This window comes from Ambystoma mexicanum, chromosome 5q (assembly GCF_040938575.1).
Source record: "Ambystoma mexicanum isolate Mex_15411 chromosome 5q, UKY_AmexF1_1, whole genome shotgun sequence".
In the NCBI taxonomy this organism is placed as follows: Eukaryota; Metazoa; Chordata; class Amphibia; order Caudata; family Ambystomatidae; genus Ambystoma; species Ambystoma mexicanum.
Window position 1 is genome coordinate 1338350074 of NC_090933.1, and position 18207 is coordinate 1338368280.

The 18207-nt window shown below is 52.9% G+C and overlaps 1 protein-coding gene across 1 annotated transcript in view; it reads right to left on the bottom strand.

Annotated features, from left to right (window-relative positions):
• Positions 1-18207, bottom strand: part of SLC39A4 (solute carrier family 39 member 4) — a 524681-nt gene that overhangs the window by 446397 nt on the left and 60077 nt on the right. The window contains exon 3 of the mRNA XM_069621954.1: positions 7026-7230. Within this exon, the coding sequence (XP_069478055.1) occupies positions 7026-7230 (205 nt within the window). The remainder of the gene's footprint in view (positions 1-7025; positions 7231-18207) is intronic.

An 18207-nucleotide genomic window follows, 5' to 3' on the forward strand; every position in this document is an offset into this window, starting at 1 on the left:
AGACACAAGGTGAAGCCTGGGACGAGTGAAGGAATGAGCCCAGGGCGAGGCATGGAGGAGGAGTCTGGGAGAAGACACGAGGTGAAGCCTGGATCGAGTGAAGGAATGAACCCAAAGCTGAGCACGAAGGAGGAGTCAGAGAGAAGACACAAGATGAATCATGCGACGAGTGAAGGAATGAACCCAAGGCTGAGTGCGGAGGAGGAGTCAGAGAGAAGATGCAAGGTGAATTCTGGGACTAGTGAAAGAACAAGACCAAGGCGGGGCATGGAGGACGAGTCAGAGAGAAGACACAAGGTGAACCCTGGGACAAGTGGAGGAATGAGTCCAAGACGATGCATTGAGGAGGAGTCAGAGAGAAGTCACAAGGTGAAGCCTGGGACGAGTGAAGGAATGAGCCCAGGGTGAGGCATGGAGGAGGAGTCCAAGCGAAGACACAAGGTGAACCGTGGGGCGAGTGAAGGAATCCGCCCAAGGCAAGGCATGGAGGAGGAGTCAGAGATAAGTCACATGGTGAAGCCTGGGACGAGGGAGGGAAGGAATGAGCCAAAGCGAGGCACAGAGGAGGAGTCAGAGAGAAGTCACAAGGTGAAGCCTGGGACGCGTGAAGGAATGAGTCCAAGACGAGGCATGGAGGAGGAGTCAAAGCGAAGACACAAGGTGAACCATGGGGCGAGTGGAAGAATGCGCCCAAGGCAAGGCATGGAGGAGGAGTCAGAGAGTAGTCACATGGTGAAGCCTGGGACAAGGGAAGGAATGAGCCCAAGGCGAGGCACGGAGGAGGAGTCAGAGAGAAGTCACATGGTGAAGCCTGGGATGAGGGAGGGAAGGAATGAGCCCAAGGCGAGGCACAGAGGAGGAGACAGAGAGAAGTCACAAGGTGAAGCCTGGGATGAGTGAAGGAATGAGTCCAAGACGAGGCATGGAGGAGGAGTCAGAGAGAAGTCACAAGGGGAAGCCTTGGACGAGTGAAGGAATGAGCCCAGGGTGAGGCATGGAGGAGGAGTCAAAGTGAAGACACAAGGTGAACCGTGGGGCGAGTGTAGGAATGCGCCCAAGGCAAGGCATGGAAGAGGAGTCAAAGAGTAGTCACATGGTGAAGCCTGGGACAAGGGAAGAAATGAGCCCAAGGCGAGGCACGGAGGAGGAGTTAGAGAGAAGTCACATGGTGAAGCCTGGGACGAGTGAAGGAATAAGCCCAAGACAAGGCATAGAGGAGGAGTTAGAGAGAAGACACAAGATGAAGCCTGGGATGAGTGAAGGAATGATCCCAAGGTGGGGCACGGAGAAGGAGTCAGAGAGAAGACACAAGGTGAAGCCTGGAACGAGTGAGGAATGAGCCCAGGGCGAGGCATGGAGGAAGAGTCTGAGAAAAGACACAAGGTGAACCCTCAGAGGAGTGGAGGAATGAGCTGAAGACGAGGCATGGAGGAGGAGTAATAGAGAAGACACAAGGAGAACTCTGGGACGAGTGGAGGCATGAGCCCAAGATGAGGCACGGAGGAGGAGTCATAGAGAAGTCACAAGGTGAAGCCTGGCACGAGTAGAGGAATGATCCCAAGATGAAGCACGGGGGAGGAGTGAGTCAGAGAGAAGTAACAAGGTAAAACCTGGGACGAGTGAAGGAATGAGCCCAAGGTGAGGCACAAAGGAGGAGTCAGAGAGAAGACACAAGGTGAACCCTGGGACGAGTTGAGGAATGAACGCAAGGCGAGCCACTGAGGAGGAGTCAGTGAGAAGACACAAGGTGAACCCTCAGACGAGTGGAGGAATGAGCCTAAAATGAGGCATGGAGGAGGAGTCAGAGAGAAGACACAAGGTGGACCCTGGGACGAGTTTAGGAATGAGCCCAAAATGAGGCACGGAGAGAAGACACAAGGTGAAGCCTGGAACTCGTAAAGGAAGGAGCCCAAGACGAGGCATGGAGGAGGAGTCAGAGAGAAGACACAAGTTGAATCATGGGACAAGTGAAGGAACAAGCCCAAGACGTGGCATGGAGGAGGAGTCAGAGAGAAGACACAAGGTGAAGCCTGGGACGAGTGAAGGAATGTGACCAGAGCGAGGCATGGAGGAGGAGTCCGAGAGAAGACACGAGATGAAGCCTGGGTCGAGTGAAGGAATGATCCCAGCGCGAGGCACAGAGGAGGAGTCAGAGAGAAGAGACAAGGTGAATCATGGGACGAGCGAAGGAATGAACCCAAAGCTGAGCACGAAGGAGGAGTCAGAGAGAAGACACAAGGTGAATCATGGGACGAGTGAAGGAATGAACCCAAGGCTGAGCACGGAGGCGGAGTCAGAGAGAAGATGCAAGGTGAAGTCTGGGACTAGTGAAAGAACAAGACCAAGGCGGGGCATTGAGGAGGAGTCAGAGAGAAGACACAAGGTGAACCCTGGGACTAGTAGAGGAATGAGCCCAGGTAGAGCCATGGAGGAGGAGTCAGAGAGAAGTCACATGGTGAGGCCTGTGACGAGGGAAGGAATTAGCCCAAGGCGAGGCATTGAGGAGGAGTCAGAGAGAAGACACAAGGTGAACCCTGGGACTATTAGAGGAATGTGCCCAGGGAGAGGCATGGAGGAGGAGTCCAAGCGAAGACACAAGGTGAACCGTGAGGCGGGTGGAGGAATGCGCCCAAGGCAAGGCATGGAGGAGGAGTCAGAGATAAGTCACATGGTGAAGCCTAGGATGAGGGAGGGAAGGAATGAGCCCAAGGGGAGGTACAGAGGAGGAGTCAAAGCGAAGACACAAGGTGAACCATGGGGCGAGTGGAGGAATGAGTCCAAGACGAGGCATGGAGGAGGAGTCAGAGAGAAGTCACAAGGTGAAGCCTGGGACGAGTGAAGGAATGAGCCCAGGGTGAGACATGGAGGAGGAGTCAAAGCGAAGACACAAGGTGAACCATGGGGCAGTGGAGGAATGCGCCCAAGGCAAGGCATGGAGGAGGAGTCAGAGGGTAGTCACATGGTGAAGCCTGGGACAAGGGAAGGAATGAGCCTAAGGCGAGGCACGGAGGAGGAGCCAGAGAGAAGTCACAAGGTGAAGCCTGGGACGAATGAAGGAATAAGCCCAAGACAACGCATGGAGGAGGAGTCAGAGAGAAGACACAAGATGAAGCCTGGGATGAGTGAAGGAATGATCCCAAGGTGGGGCACGGAGAAGGAGTCAGAGAGAAGACACAAGGTGAAGCCTGGGACGGGTGAAGTAGTGAACCCAGGGCGAAGCATGGAGGAGGAGTCAGAGAGAAGACACAAGGTAAAGCCTGGCATAAGTGAAGGAACAAGCCCAAGGTGAGACATGGAGGAGGAGTCAGAGAGAAGACACAAGGTGAAACCTGGGACGAGTGAAGAAATTAGCCCAAGGCGAGGCATGGAGGAAGAGTCTGAGAGAAGACACAAGGTGAAGCCTGGTATGAGTGAAGGAATGAGCCCAAGACGAGGCACGGAGGAGTAGTCAGAGCGAAGACACAAGGTGAAGGCTGGGATGAGTGAAGGAATGAGCCCAAGGCGGGGCACAGAGGAGGAGTCAAAGAGAAGACACGAGGTAAAGCCTGGGACGAGTGAAGGAACAAGACCAAGGCAAGGCATGGAGGAGGAGTCAGAGAGAAGACATAAGGTGAAGCCTGGAATTTGTGAAGGAAGGAGTCAAGGCGAGGTACAGAGGAATCCGAGAAAAGACACAAGTTGAAGCCTGGGACGAGTGAAGGAACGAGACCAAGGTGAGGCATGGAGGAGGAGCCAGAGAGAAGACACAAGGTGAACCCTGGGACGAGTGGAGGAATGTGCCCAAGACGAGGCATGGAGGAGGGGTCAGAGAGAAGACACAAGGTGAACCCTGGGACGAGTGGAGGAATGTGCCCAAGACGAGGCATGGAGGAGGGGTCAGAGAGAAGACACCAGGTGATGCCTGGATCTAGTGAAGGAATGAGTCCAAGACGAGGCATGGAGGAGGAGTCAGAGAGAAGACACAAGGTGATGCCTGGATCTAGTGAAGGAAGGAGCCCAAGGCAAGGCATGGAGCGGGAATCAGAGAGAAGACACAAGGTGAAGCCTGGGAGGAGGTAAGGAATGAGCCCAAGGCGAGGCACACAGGAGGAGTAACCTGCGCACAAAGACAGAGAGAAAGAGAGGGAATAAGTAAGAGAGGTTCCCCCAGGTACTTGCCTGTGGGGGACATGAAAATGGAGAGGGATCTTGGGCTGTGAGGCTGTAGAAGCAGGGCCTCAAGTCCAGGAGGCAGTGAGATGCTTAGAGGGGACCATGTAAAGAACATAGGGTTGTGTCCGATTGCCCTATGGCTCTGGGCCTTAATTTAAGGCCTGCTCCAGCATGATCGCCACTAGAGGAACAACCGCCAGGCTCCAGAGCGGACTTGGGGCCCGCGAGCAGAACTTTGCTTGTGGACTGAAGCAGTGAGAAGAATCATGAGGAAGATGTTTCTTGGAATTCTTTGTGGTTTATTTGGGACATTCACCACAAAACCCACATTTGGTGAAGTTAAACCTCTGGAAAGGACCAGGGTCCCAGCGCTAACGGGAACTGAAAGGGCAATTTCTTTGTACAAGTTGAACCTTCCCATGACCCTCAGGTCTACTTTGTGGAATGACCAGCCCGACCATGAGTGAGTTACTTTTGAGCACTTCTTTGATGTTGGTTGGATTGTTTTAATTTGTCCTTGTAAGAAAGAACCCTAATAAGGAGTTGTTGGCCAACATGAAATGTTGATCTAAACCATGCACAGTTGCCATTTGCATGGTCTCCGGGGATCGAACCTGTGTTGCTCCGTGCCGTCTTGCTTCCAAGGCGAGCATGTTGCCCCTGAGCTATCCTCCCGAGACCATAGTGCTAGGATGCACTGGTCAGTGGGTTGTGGTATGTAGTTGGCCGTAGATGTGTTCTGTTGTTTGCAGTCTGGTGAGAGGGGAATTAAGAAGCCATGTATGAGTAGCTTAATTGGTTTATGCTCGTCAGATGTGAGTGCAGAATTTGAGTGGTTAGTGGAGGCTACAGTGAGACATAAAAATAGCAGCTGCCGTGTCTTTTCTAGCATTCTGGTGGTCCCCAGGTGCCAGACGGGACTTGGTGGAGTACACAGGTCGGTCGTTAGTTAAGTCTAGAGTGTGATATTGGACTGAAGTTGGTTGGCACCTGTCGCGGTGTGAGGAGGTCTGACATACAGTGGCCAGTCAGGAGCAAAGGTGAAACTGTTGCTTTAGGTGCCTAGTGGTGCTGGTGGGGTGAGGAGTCAATATGACAGCCCCTTGAGATTAGTTGAGGCTCAAACAGTGGGTAGATGTCTTGTGCTAGAGACGGGTTATTGGTTGGTGTAAAATGCCAATGGGATTCCGGTTCATTGGCTGTTTCTTAGATGATTGGGCGTTGCAAAGGCAGTATTTAAACAGTGTCCTCATTGGAGGTGGACCTGAATTGTGTGTATTTCTAGAGTTTGTGCACCAGGTTGGAGAACGCAGATCCTCTGTGTCTCTCTGTGGTGTACAGCATGGTGTCTAGCAGTGTATCCCCACTGCACCCCAGCATCCTTATTGGTTGGTATTGGATAATATTTGCTTGGACGAATTTGACCTTTTGAATGTTACGTCGAGCCCATGTCTGATTTTTCTACGCTTCACAGCAGTAGAGAAGGCTGGATTATGCAGATACCTTGCAGTAGAGGCCAGCCTCAGAGAAAGAGGAATCGATCCACGCACACCAGGTCTCCGGAGGATAGCTCAGGGGCAACGTGCTCAACTTGGAAGCAAGACGATAAGGAGCAACACAGGTTCGATCCTCGGGTCCGCGCTTAGAAACCTCTGGGTATTAAGCATGTTATAAATAACCTATCATATCATGTTATGATACCACTATAAGTACCCATGCCAATAAAGCTCCACGAAGGCCTCAAAAGGTTCCCCGGAAACCTGGTCCAGGCCTTTGTTTGTAGAGGGGCCACAATTCAAAGACCTCCCTCATCCGTTCTTCTTGCTTAGGGCCCTGGCTGATCCGTGATCCGTGCCCATTGAGTCAGTAGCACGGAATTTAATCTCCTGGGCATTGTATGTACAATCACACATCAACCGACGCACTGATACCCAGATGACGCAGAAGGCATCAAAGCCTGACCACCCCTGAGCTAAGCACACTCTTACATCATACTCTAGGGTCTGAGAGATATAGCACAGCTGCTCGCTCATTGGGTATATCTTCATGAGGGCATCCCACCCAACAGAACCTCTCATGGCATCCCACCCAACAAAACCTCCCATGGCATCCCACCCAACAAAACAACTCATGGCATCCCACCCAACAAAGCTTCCTATGGCGTCCCACCCAACAAAACATCCTATGGCATCCCACCCAACAAAACAACTCATGGCATCCCACCCAACAAAGCTTCCTATGGCGTCCCACCCAACAAAACATCCTATGGCATCCCACCCAACAAAACATCCTATGGCATCCCACCAAACAAAACCTCCCATGGCATCCCCCCAAGAAAACATCCTATGGCATCCCACCGAACAAAACATCCTATGGCATCCCACCCAACAAAACCTCCCATGGCACCCCACCCAACAAAACCTCTCATGGCACCCCACCCAACAAAACCTCCCATGGCACCCCACCCACCAAAACAACTCATGGCATCCCACCCAACAAAGCTTCCCATGGCGTCCCACCCAACAAAACCTCCCATGGCACCCCACCCACCAAAACAACTCATGGCATCCCACCCAACAAAGCTTCCCATGGCGTCCCACCCAACAAAACCTCCCATGGCATCCCACCCACCAAAACCTCCCATGGCATCCCACCCACCAAAACATCTCGTGGCATCCCACCAAACAAAACATCCCCTGAATCCGTGACAGCTATTAGCGCTACAAATCAATGGAAATTGTGAACACTGCCCTTGCAGGTGGTGTGAACACGCAACCGTTTGCACAATCCCCTCGCCCGCACCATTGCATCCCCTATGCACATATGGCCCTGTGCCTCTCCCAGTGGTGGCCGCTCCTCTGCCGTGGACTCACCCTCCGTGGTCAAGTTGCGAGAGGCATTGCCAAATGTGCTGAAGATGTAGTCCAGGAAGAAAGCTGGTGGAGGCAGGATGATGAAGCAGCTCCCCTCCAGCACATGTCTGACGATGAGACCGGACACCAGGTTCAAGGCGTCAGGGTTGGCGCTGTCTCCTTCCACGCCGGCCTCCTCCAGCAGATGCTGGGCAGTCACGCAGTTCTGGGGGAAAAAGGACATTGCGTTAGAGGTCCTCAGAACCAACCAAAGAGTACAGTTTGATCTTTCCACCATCTCTCGGCCTGCATTGCTCTGCCCCCGCCATTAGTGCAGAGTCAGGCAGCGCTACAGGCATTAAATGTTGTGGTAGGTTTGTGTAGCTAGGTAATGCACCCATGGCACGTTTGATACTGTCAGCCAGTCGCGACTTTCTTCAGCCAATAGCAATGCATGCTCTGATTTTCAGATCCATACTCATTTTTGTGGGGGCCGTGCTGAATCCTGCAGTATCCTCACAGGATCCTTTCCCAGCGTCTCCTCCCAAGTGGGCTGGGGAAGGCAGCCGCTACCTGATCCTAACCCTGGGGGTGGTACTAGCCAGCTGGATCACCTGGGCAGAGAAGGGCCCCAGGGAAACGGCAGGGGTCTGTTGGGAAAGGCGCAGTATTTGTCTTCTTCAGAGAGAGAGATTTCAAGAGTGCCAGGATATTTAATGCCATGTTGTCAGATTATGACTTCCCTACATAAAGCTAACCACACTGAGGGCACTACAACCTCGGGCAATCAAGAGGGAAATGAAACATGTGAGAAACAGAATCTTGACACTCTGACCTATGAAGAATATACCCCTTCCTTAAAGTTGAATCAGTCATGAAATCCCCTAAAACCCCTCTCGAAGGGTTCTTTTAATAATCCTTGCAAATTCATTCAAGTTGAAGGTTCAAATTATGCAGAAAAACATAAGCAGTACTTTGGGGACTTCAAGTACTGCAACAGGCACTAAACTATAAGAGGCAGTCTTGTTGTTCTAATGAGCCACACCTGACTGGGACATTTGAGTATATAGAGCCCCCTCAGATGCAGGCCATTAGAAGCAGGGCCAGGAGGTGGAGCAGTTGCAGATGCAGAGACACCGGAGCGGGCAATGGTCCTAAGAGGGTCTCCAAGCATTCTGACTATAATTGCAGAGATTACACAGTGGCCAGCAAGGTTGTAAGAAAGACTCTCCTTACTGCGCGTTAGATTCTGGTGGCCGTTGAGGACCGCAGCGTACCAAGAGCAAGGAAAGCTCCTCTCCTGTCCCTTGCGGGCCACGGGAAACCAGCAGAAGCAGATTGCCGTGCAGGAGGCAACAAAGGAAGCAGGGCGAGTTGTGGCAGCGAGTCGATCGGACGCATGTGACTACACCAGTGAGTTTACCATTATCAGGTAGTCTACCAGTTACCAATTTGAATAGCCAACTAATTTAAAGAAGTTGCTTTGGCATAATGGGAACTTTATAAGCAGACAAGAAAAGAAACGTTATAATCATTGTTATCAAGGCCAAAGATGTTGCCAAGACAATGAGAGGGTAATACTAAGGCAAGCTAATACTAACCACCATTGCCAAAGTAAAGAGGGGGCAATACTAAGGCAAGCTAATACTAACCACCATTGCCGAATTAAAGAGGGGGCAATACTAAGGCAAGCTAATACTAACCACCATTGCCAAAGTAAAGAGAGGGCAATATTAAGGCAAGCTAATACTAACCACCATTGCCAAAGTAAAGAGAGGGCAATACTAACGCAAGCTAATACTAACCACCATTGCCAAAGTAAAGAGAGGGCAATACTAACGCAAGCTAATACTAACCACCATTGCCAAAGTAAAGAGAGGGTAATATTAAGGCAAGCTAATACTAACCACCATTGCCAAAGTAAAGAGAGGGCAATACTAACGCAAGCTAATACTAACCACCATTGCCCAAGTAAAGAAAGAGCAATACTGAAAACAACTAATTATAACCATCATTGCCCAAGTCAGGAAGAGGCAGTAGTTGAGCAGGACAACAACACACATTGCCAAAGCCAAAGAAGGGTCTTGGTGTTGCTATCGCAGGTGCTACAGACTGGAGACACATAGGAAATAGGCCTTCTACCTCAAAGCGGGAGGACTTCAGCCCTCCCTAGCCAAGGGCTGGTGCCGCACGTGTAGCCAGGTCGAGTCAAAAAGACCAACATTTCAGGAGGGGGCTAAAGTCCGATCTGCTCAATGATGTTGCGCCACTGCATGGCATTCTATTTAGTTTGAGGTATTAGGTGGCACTTCAGTGCCACCAAGAAGCCAAAACTATTGCTTTAGAGAACAGACAGTGGTGGGTGGAAATGGACTGTTTTCACTGGGGGGTCCCACCTAGCACAGGGAAAGGGGCCGGGTCCAGCGAAAGGAGGATTGGGAGGGTGTAGGGTAGGTATGTTAGTCACCCCCATAAGCATTTCCTCTTCCCCTCAGAGGATTTATCCTGCCAGCAAAGTACAACATCAGCACCCCTTTCAAACCTAAAACATGCCCATCAATATTCCCAGTGCAGTGCAACATTGACAAGGGATTTCACAGAGCTCCTGCTCAGACCCTCAAGTGGTCTTGTGGCGAAGTGTCTCGCCTCTGAACCTAGCGACCACCGTTCAAATCCCTGCCCAACATAGATGGAAACACAAACGCAGCAACGCATTCTAAAATAAATGTATGGCACACATACATTTCCCAGGATTGTGGAGCGGATTTAAGATCCAGGGCGAAAATATTTGACCAGATCCCAGATCTGGGAAGATCCGTCCCAATGACAGCACTGTGTAGAGATGGAGAGAAATGACCTATGAGGAGGGACACAAAGCGTGTAGGTGTTTGGTTATTTGCCCACCCACTGACTGCCTATGGGCATGCAAATCCCTATTGCAATTCCCACCCATTCCCTGCCCCCCGTGCCCAAAACACCTCCTCATGGGACCTCTCTGAGCTAGCTTAAATCAAGCCTTACCATCAAACATTGCCCTCAAAGTGCCTGCCAGTGTTTTCTCAAAGGAGTATTCTGAGAGTTCATGACTTAATTGGAGTTGTAAACACGTCACTGGTGTAATAAAAATGTCTTGACCAGGTCTGCCTTCAGCCACTCAATTTAAAAGCACCACGTGCTTCTTTCACTGAAGTCATGTTAAAAACAAGCATTGGCAAACCCAACAGTTTTGGCTTGTGCATAGGTTTTAGGCATTTGCCTGGCACTGCTATTATATGCTTAGGTACTCGAACCATTTTGCACCTGCTATCATCAACGGCCAGTTAATACTAAGTGCCTTTCCCATGCCTACACAAAAGCCCTAACTGTTAGCATTACCAATGCTTGTTCTGCTTTACCCTTGATGCACAGGACCATGCATCAAGGGTAAAGCAACATAAGTGTTACTATTTGGCTAAACTGGACCAAATTGAATGTAGGCCAGTCTAGCCAGTGATAACAGTTATGGTACACAGCCAGCCGCAATATACTTTCTGTGGCATGGCATTTTTACTGACTGGGAGTCCTTATATGGTAATACTGGCATATGTTGGTGCAGCCTGCATGGGAACAACCAGCATGAATATATTTTTATGCTGGCATATGTTAAGGCACGGTTGGTGACTTGCAGCTATTAGGTTTTTCCATGTTCTACCACACAAAACCAAACGCAAACTGTGTGGCCTTCTACCCAATTTTGCAAGGAAAGTGCTGCACAATGCACCATTTTAACCCAATGTTTCAAAAATGTTCTTGGGACTGAGAAACCCCTCAAGCACCCCTTGTTTGGTTTAGGCTCCCACATTGTGCTCCATCGACCTCACATAATTGAGGCAAACATTGAAGCCTCCTCAGTTCAGAAAGTCACCAGCCTCCACTATACATCATCCATCTGTCACTGCATGATGTGTGCTTTAACGCCCACACAGGGGCAGGGCGCTCCTTAATGCTGGCGCCATGCCACACGCCGTCATGCCATCCTATATAGATTCATGCATATGTTAGAAAAGTTTGTCTGGCGTAAACATTTCTTCAGTAGAGAAACCCAACCGTGCTGTAGTTGATTCTCATTTGTGGGAATTAACCATATTTGGATTCCTACACACAAACTCAAGGGGAGGTTTCTCGCGTCTGCTGTTTGCAGCGGTGCACAAAACATTGTAAGGGGGACTCCCCACACCCTGTGACACCCCTGAAGAAGGGCTCGCGTGCCTAGTTTGCTGCTGTGAGTTTGGTAAGAGGGTGACTCATTTCTGTGAAGGGGGCCTCCCCACACCTTGTGACACCCCTGCGGAAGGGCTCTGCGGCCTGGTTTGTTGCTGTGAGTTTGGTAAGAGGGTGGCTCATTTCTATGAGGGGGCATCCCCACACCTTGTGACACACCTGCAGAAGGGCTCCATGTGCCTTGCCTGTTGCTAAGTTATGTAAGAGGGTGACTCATTTCTGTGAGGGGGCCTCCCTGCACCCTGTGACACCCCTGTGGAAGGGTTCTGTGTGCCTGGTTTGATGCTGTGAGTTTGGTAAGAGGGTGACTCATTTCTGTGAGGGGGCTTCCCACACCTTGTGACACCCCTGCAGAAGGGCTCTGTGTGCCTGGTGTGTTGCTGTGAGTTTGGTAAGAGGGTGACTCAATTCTGTGAGGGGGCTTCCCACACCTTGTGACACCCCTGCATAAGGGCTCCGCGTGCCTGGTTTGTTGCTGTGAGTTTGGTAAGAGGGGGACTCATTTCTGTGAGGAGGCCTCCCCACACCTTGTGACAGCCCCGCGGGAGGGCTCTGTGTGCCTGGTGTGCTGCTGTGAGTTTGGTAAGAGGGTGATTCATTTCTGTGAAGAGGCCTCCCCACACCTTGTGACAGCCCCGCGGGAGTGCTCTGTGTGCCTGGTTTTATGCTGTGAGTTTGGTAAGAGGGTGACTCATTTCTGTGACGGGGCTTCCCACACCTTGTGACACCCCTGCAGAAGGGCTCTGTGTGCCTGGTGTGTTGCTGTGAGTTTGGTAAGAGGGTGAATCATTTCTGTTAGGAGGCCTCCCCAGAACTTGTGGCAGCCCCGCAGAAGGGCTCTGTGTGCCTGGTTTGTTGCTGCGAGATTGGTAAGAGGGTGACTCATTTCTGTGAGGGGGCTTCCTACACCTTGTGACACCCCTGCAGAAGGGCTCCGTGTGCCTGGCTTGATGCTGTGAGTTTGGTAAGAGGGTGACTCATTTCTGTGAGGAGGCCTCCCCCACACCTTGTGACACCCCTGCAGAAGGGCTCTGTGTGCCTGGTTTGATGCTGTGAGTTTGGTAAGAGGGTGACTCATTTCAGTAAGGAGGCCTCCCCACACCTTGTGACAGCCCCGCGGAAGGGCTCCGTGTGTCTGGTGTGTTGCTGTGAGTTTGGTAAGAGGGTGATTCATTTCTGTGAGGAGGCCTCCCCACACCTTGTGGCAGCCCCGCGGAAGGGCTCCGTGTGCCTGGTTTGATGCTGTGAGTTTGGTAAGAGGGTGACTCATTTCTGTGAGGAGGCCTCCCCACACCTTGTGGCAGCCCCGCAGAAGGGCTCCGTGTGCCTGGTTTTATACTGTGAGTTTGGTAAGAGGGTGATTCATTTCTGTCAGGGGGCTTCCCACACCTTGTGACACCCCTGCAGAAGGGTTCTGTGTGCCTGGTTTGCTGCTGTGAGTTTAGTAAGAGGGTGGCTCATTTCTGTGAGGGGGCCTCCCTGCACCTTGTGACACCCCTGCAGAAGGGTTCTGTGTGCCTGGTTTGCTGCTGTGAGTTTGGTAAGAGGGTGACTCATTTCTGTGAGGGGGGCCTCCCCGCTCCCTGTGACACCCCTGCGGAAGGGCTCTGTGTGCCTGGTTTGATGCTGTGAGTTTGGTAAGAGGGTGACTCATTTCTGTGAGGGGGCTTCCCACACCTTGTGACACCGCTGCAGAAGGGCTCTGTGTGCCTGGTGTGTTGCTGTGAGTTTGGTAAGAGGATGACTCTTTCTGTGAGGGAGGCCTCCCACACCTTGTGACACCCCTGCAGAAGGGCTCTGTGTGCCTGGTGTGTTGCTGTGAGTTTGGTAAGAGGGTGACTCATTTCTGTGAAGGGGGCCTCCCCACACCTTGTGACACCCCTGCGGAAGGGCTCTGCGGCCTGGTTTGTTGCTGTGAGTTTGGTAAGAGGGTGGCTCATTTCTATGAGGGGGCATCCCCACACCTTGTGACACACCTGCAGAAGGGCTCCATGTGCCTTGCCTGTTGCTGAGTTATGTAAGAGGGTGACTCATTTCTGTGAGGGGGCCTCCCTGCACCCTGTGACACCCCTGTGGAAGGGTTCTGTGTGCCTGGTTTGATGCTGTGAGTTTGGTAAGAGGGTGACTCATTTCTGTGAGGGGGCTTCCCACACCTTGTGACACCCCTGCAGAAGGGCTCTGTGTGCCTGGTGTGTTGCTGTGAGTTTGGTAAGAGGGTGACTCAATTCTGTGAGGGGGCTTCCCACACCTTGTGACACCCCTGCATAAGGGCTCCGCGTGCCTGGTTTGTTGCTGTGAGTTTGGTAAGAGGGGGACTCATTTCTGTGAGGAGGCCTCCCCACACCTTGTGACAGCCCCGCGGGAGGGCTCTGTGTGCCTGGTGTGCTGCTGTGAGTTTGGTAAGAGGGTGATTCATTTCTGTGAAGAGGCCTCCCCACACCTTGTGACAGCCCCGCGGGAGTGCTCTGTGTGCCTGGTTTTATGCTGTGAGTTTGGTAAGAGGGTGACTCATTTCTGTGACGGGGCTTCCCACACCTTGTGACACCCCTGCAGAAGGGCTCTGTGTGCCTGGTGTGTTGCTGTGAGTTTGGTAAGAGGGTGAATCATTTCTGTTAGGAGGCCTCCCCAGAACTTGTGGCAGCCCCGCAGAAGGGCTCTGTGTGCCTGGTTTGTTGCTGCGAGATTGGTAAGAGGGTGACTCATTTCTGTGAGGGGGCTTCCTACACCTTGTGACACCCCTGCAGAAGGGCTCCGTGTGCCTGGCTTGATGCTGTGAGTTTGGTAAGAGGGTGACTCATTTCTGTGAGGAGGCCTCCCCCACACCTTGTGACACCCCTGCAGAAGGGCTCTGTGTGCCTGGTTTGATGCTGTGAGTTTGGTAAGAGGGTGACTCATTTCTGTGAGGGGGCTTCCCACACCTTGTGACACCCCTGCAGAAGGGCTCTGTGTGCCTGGTTTGATGCTGTGAGTTTGGTAAGAGGGTGACTCATTTCTGTGAGGGGGCTTCCCACACCTTGTGACACCCCTGCAGAAGGGCTCTGTTTGCCTGGTGTGTTGCTGTGAGATTGGTAAGAGGGTGACTCATTTCTGTGAGGGGGCTTCCCACACCTTGTGACACCCCTGCGGAAGGGCTCCATGTGCCTGGCTTGATGCTGTGAGTTTGGTAAGAGGGTGACTCATTTCTGTGAGGAGGCCTCCCCCACACCTTGTGACACCCCTGCAGAAGGGCTCTGTGTGCCTGGTGTGTTGCTGTGAGTTTGGTAAGAGGGTGAATCGTTTCTGTTAGGAGGCATCCCCACACCTTGTGGCAGCCCCGCAGAAGGGCTCTGTGTGCCTAGTTTGTTGCTGTGAGATTGGTAAGAGAGTGACTCATTTCTGTGAGGGGGCTTCCCACACCATGTGACGCCCCTGCAGAAGGGCTCCGTGTGCCTTGCTTGTTGCTGTGAGTTTGGTAAGAGGGTGACTCATTTCTGTGAGTGGGCTTCCCACACCTTGTGACACCCCTGCAGAAAGGCTCCGTGTGCCTGGCTTGATGCTGTGAGTTTGGTAAGAGGGTGACTCATTTCTGTGAGGAGGCCTCCTCCACACCTTGTGACACCCCTGCAGAAGTGCTCTGTGTGCCTGGTTTGATGCTGTGAGTTTGGTAAGAGGGTGACTCATTTCTGTGAGGGGGCTTCCCACACCTTGTGACACCCCTGCAGAAGGGCTGTGTGTGCCTGGTGTGTTGCTGTGAGTTTGGTAAGAGGGTGAATCATTTCTGTTAGGAGGCCTCCCCAGAACTTGTGGCAGCCCCGCAGAAGGGCTCTGTGTGCCTGGTTTGTTGCTGTGAGATTGGTAAGAGGGTGACTTATTTCTGTGAGGGGGCTTCCTACACCTTGTGACACCCCTGCAGAAGGGCTCCGTGTGCCTGGCTTGATGCTGTGAGTTTGGTAAGAGGGTGACTCATTTCTGTGAGGAGGCCTCCCCCACATCTTGTGACACCCCTGCAGAAGGGCTCTGTGTGCCTGGTTTGATGCTGTGAGTTTGGTAAGAGGGTGACTCATTTCTGTGAGGGGACTTCCCACACCTTGTGACACCCCTGCAGAAGGGCTCTGTGTGCCTGGTTTGATGCTGTGAGTTTGGTAAGAGGGTGACTCATTTCTGTGAGGGGGCTTCCCACACCTTGTGACACCCCTGCAGAAGGGCTCTGTTTGCCTGGTGTGTTGCTGTGAGATTGGTAAGAGGGTGACTCATTTCTGTGAGGGGGCTTCCCACACCTTGTGACACCCCTGCAGAAGGGCTCCATGTGCCTGGCTTGATGCTGTGAGTTTGGTAAGAGGGTGACTCATTTCTGTGAGGAGGCCTCCCCCACACCTTGTGACACCCCTGCAGAAGGGCTCTGTGTGCCTGGTGTGTTGCTGTGAGTTTGGTAAGAGGGTGAATCGTTTCTGTTAGGAGGCCTCACCACACCTTGTGGCAGCCCCGCAGAAGGGCTCTGTGTGCCTAGTTTGTTGCTGTGAGATTGGTAAGAGGGTGACTCATTTCTGTGAGGGGGCTTCCCACACCATGTGACGCCCCTGCAGAAGGGCTCTGTGTGCCTTGTTGCTGTGAGTTTGGTAAGAGGGTGACTCATTTCTGTGAGTGGGCTTTCCACACCTTGTGACACCCCTGCAGAAGGGCTCCGTGTGCCTGGCTTGATGCTGTGAGTTTGGTAAGAGGGTGACTCATTTCTGTGAGGAGGCCTCCCCCACACCTTGTGACGCCCCTGCAGAAGGTCTCTGTGTGCCTGGTTTGCTGCTGTGAGTTTGGTAAGAGGGTGACTCATTTCTGTGAGGGGGCTTCCCCACACCTTGTGACACACCTGCAGAAGGGCTCCGTGTGCCTGGTTTGCTGCTGTGAGTTTGGTAAGAGGGTGACTCATTTCTGTGAGGAGGCCTCCCCCACACCTTGTGACACCCCTGCAGAAGGGCTCCGTGTGTCTGGTTTGCTGCTGTGAGTTTGGTAAGAGGGTGACTCATTTCTGTGAGGGGGCCTCCCCGCACCCTGTGACAGCCCGGCAGAAGGGCTCTGTGTGGCTGGTTTGCTGCTGTGAGTTTGGTAAGAGGGTGACTCATTTCTGTGAGGGGGCCTCCCCGCACCCTGTGACAGCCCGGCAGAAGGGCTCTGTGTGTCTGTTTGCTGCTGTGAGTTTGGTAAAATGGTGACTCATTTCTGTGAGGAGGCCTCCACGCACCCTGTGACAGCCCGGCAGAAGGGCTCTGTGTGTCTGGTTTGCTGCTGTGAGTTTGGTAAGAGGGTGACTCATTTCTATGAGGGGGCCTCCCCCACACCTTGTGACACCCCTGCAGAAGGGCTCTGTGTGTCTGGTTTGCTGCTGTGAGTTTGGTAAGAGGGTGACTCATTTCTGTGAGGGGGCCTCCCCGCACCCTGTGACAGCCCGGCAGAAGGGCTCTGTGTGTCTGGTTTGCTGCTGTGAGTTTGGTGAGAGGGTGACTCATTTCTGTGAGGGGGCCTCCCCGCACCCTGTGACAGCCCGGCAGAAGGGCTCTGTGTGTCTGGTTTGCTGCTGTGAGTTTGGTAAGAGGGTGACTCATTTCTGTGATGCGCCACTGCTATCACTAGTTTCTCCTGGCTGTCGCATAATTACTGTGGGCTGTAAAATAACAGCATATTGTTGAATTATCGCGTCCCCCGCATGCTCTTTCGTGGCCTTGTTTAAAGTACTCCCGGTATACAGGGCCCATGGGGGCCTGGGTTTGGCGCCCATCGAGCAGAGGTCCTGCATCACAGCTCGCACTCCCAGGAACCAGTGCGTAAGGGCAGCTGTGCGCCCCATTCGGGGGCTTGACCCCCAGGGCAGCCCTCTGATCCAGGGTCAAGGCTGCAGCACCAGAGCCCGGTCAGGGGCCCCACCCAGCACTCTTCCATGGCACCAGCCCCACAGTCAATGCCAGAGAGCATATCAGTCTTCCGTGCCCGCCCCAGGTGCTGTGCACCCAGGACTCTGACTAGGTAGGTGCTGAGGGCAGGTGCACGGCCCACCCCTGCCAGCCTTCTCCAGTCCACTGGCACGTGAGCAGTCACGCGCCTCTTCCGCTGTTGGTAGGTAGGGTTGCTATGCTGCAGTAGCGGAGGTTGCCAAAGCTCTGCTTTTAGTTGACTTTGCAATTAAACATATTCAAATAATGGCAGTTGTTGTGCATAAAGAAACCCTGGCTGGCCAGCAGGCCTCGGATCCGAGCACACCTGGGCCGTGACGGACTGCAGAATAGCAGGGATTACCTGTGCCCAGATAATCCGCTGTGCAAACACGTCCCACACTAAGCGGACAACGGAGAGTCCTCAAGCAAGCGCATGGCCGATGTGGCAACGTCCAGCCCTCAAGCAAGCGCGTGGCCCATGTGGCAACATCCAGTCCTCAAGCAAGCGTGTCCAGTCATCAAGCAAGCTCGCGGCCGATGTGTCAACGTCCTGTCCTCAAGCAAGCGCATGGCCCATGTGGCAACGTCCAGTCCTCAAGCAAGCGTGTCCAGTCTTCAAGCAAGCGCGCGGCTGATGTGGCAACGTCCAGTCCTCAAGCAAGCACGCGGCCCATGTAGCAACGTCCAGTCCTCAAGCAAGCGTGTCCAGTCCTCAAGCAAGCACGCGGCCGATGTGGCAACGTCCAGTCCTCAAGCAAGCACGCGGCCCATGTGGCAAAGTCCAGTCCTCAAGCAAGCACGTCCAGTCCTATAGCAAGCACATGGCCGATGTGACAACGTCCAGTCGTCAAGCAAGCGCGTGGCCCATGTTGTAACGTCCGGTCCTCAGGCAAGCGCGCGGCCGATGTGGCAACGTCCAGTCCTCAAGCAAGCGTGTCCAGTCCTCAAGCAAGCATGTCCAATCCTCAAGCAAGCGCGTGGCTGATGTGGCAACGTCCAGTCCTCAAGCAAGCGCGTGGCCAATGTGGCAACATCCAGTCCTC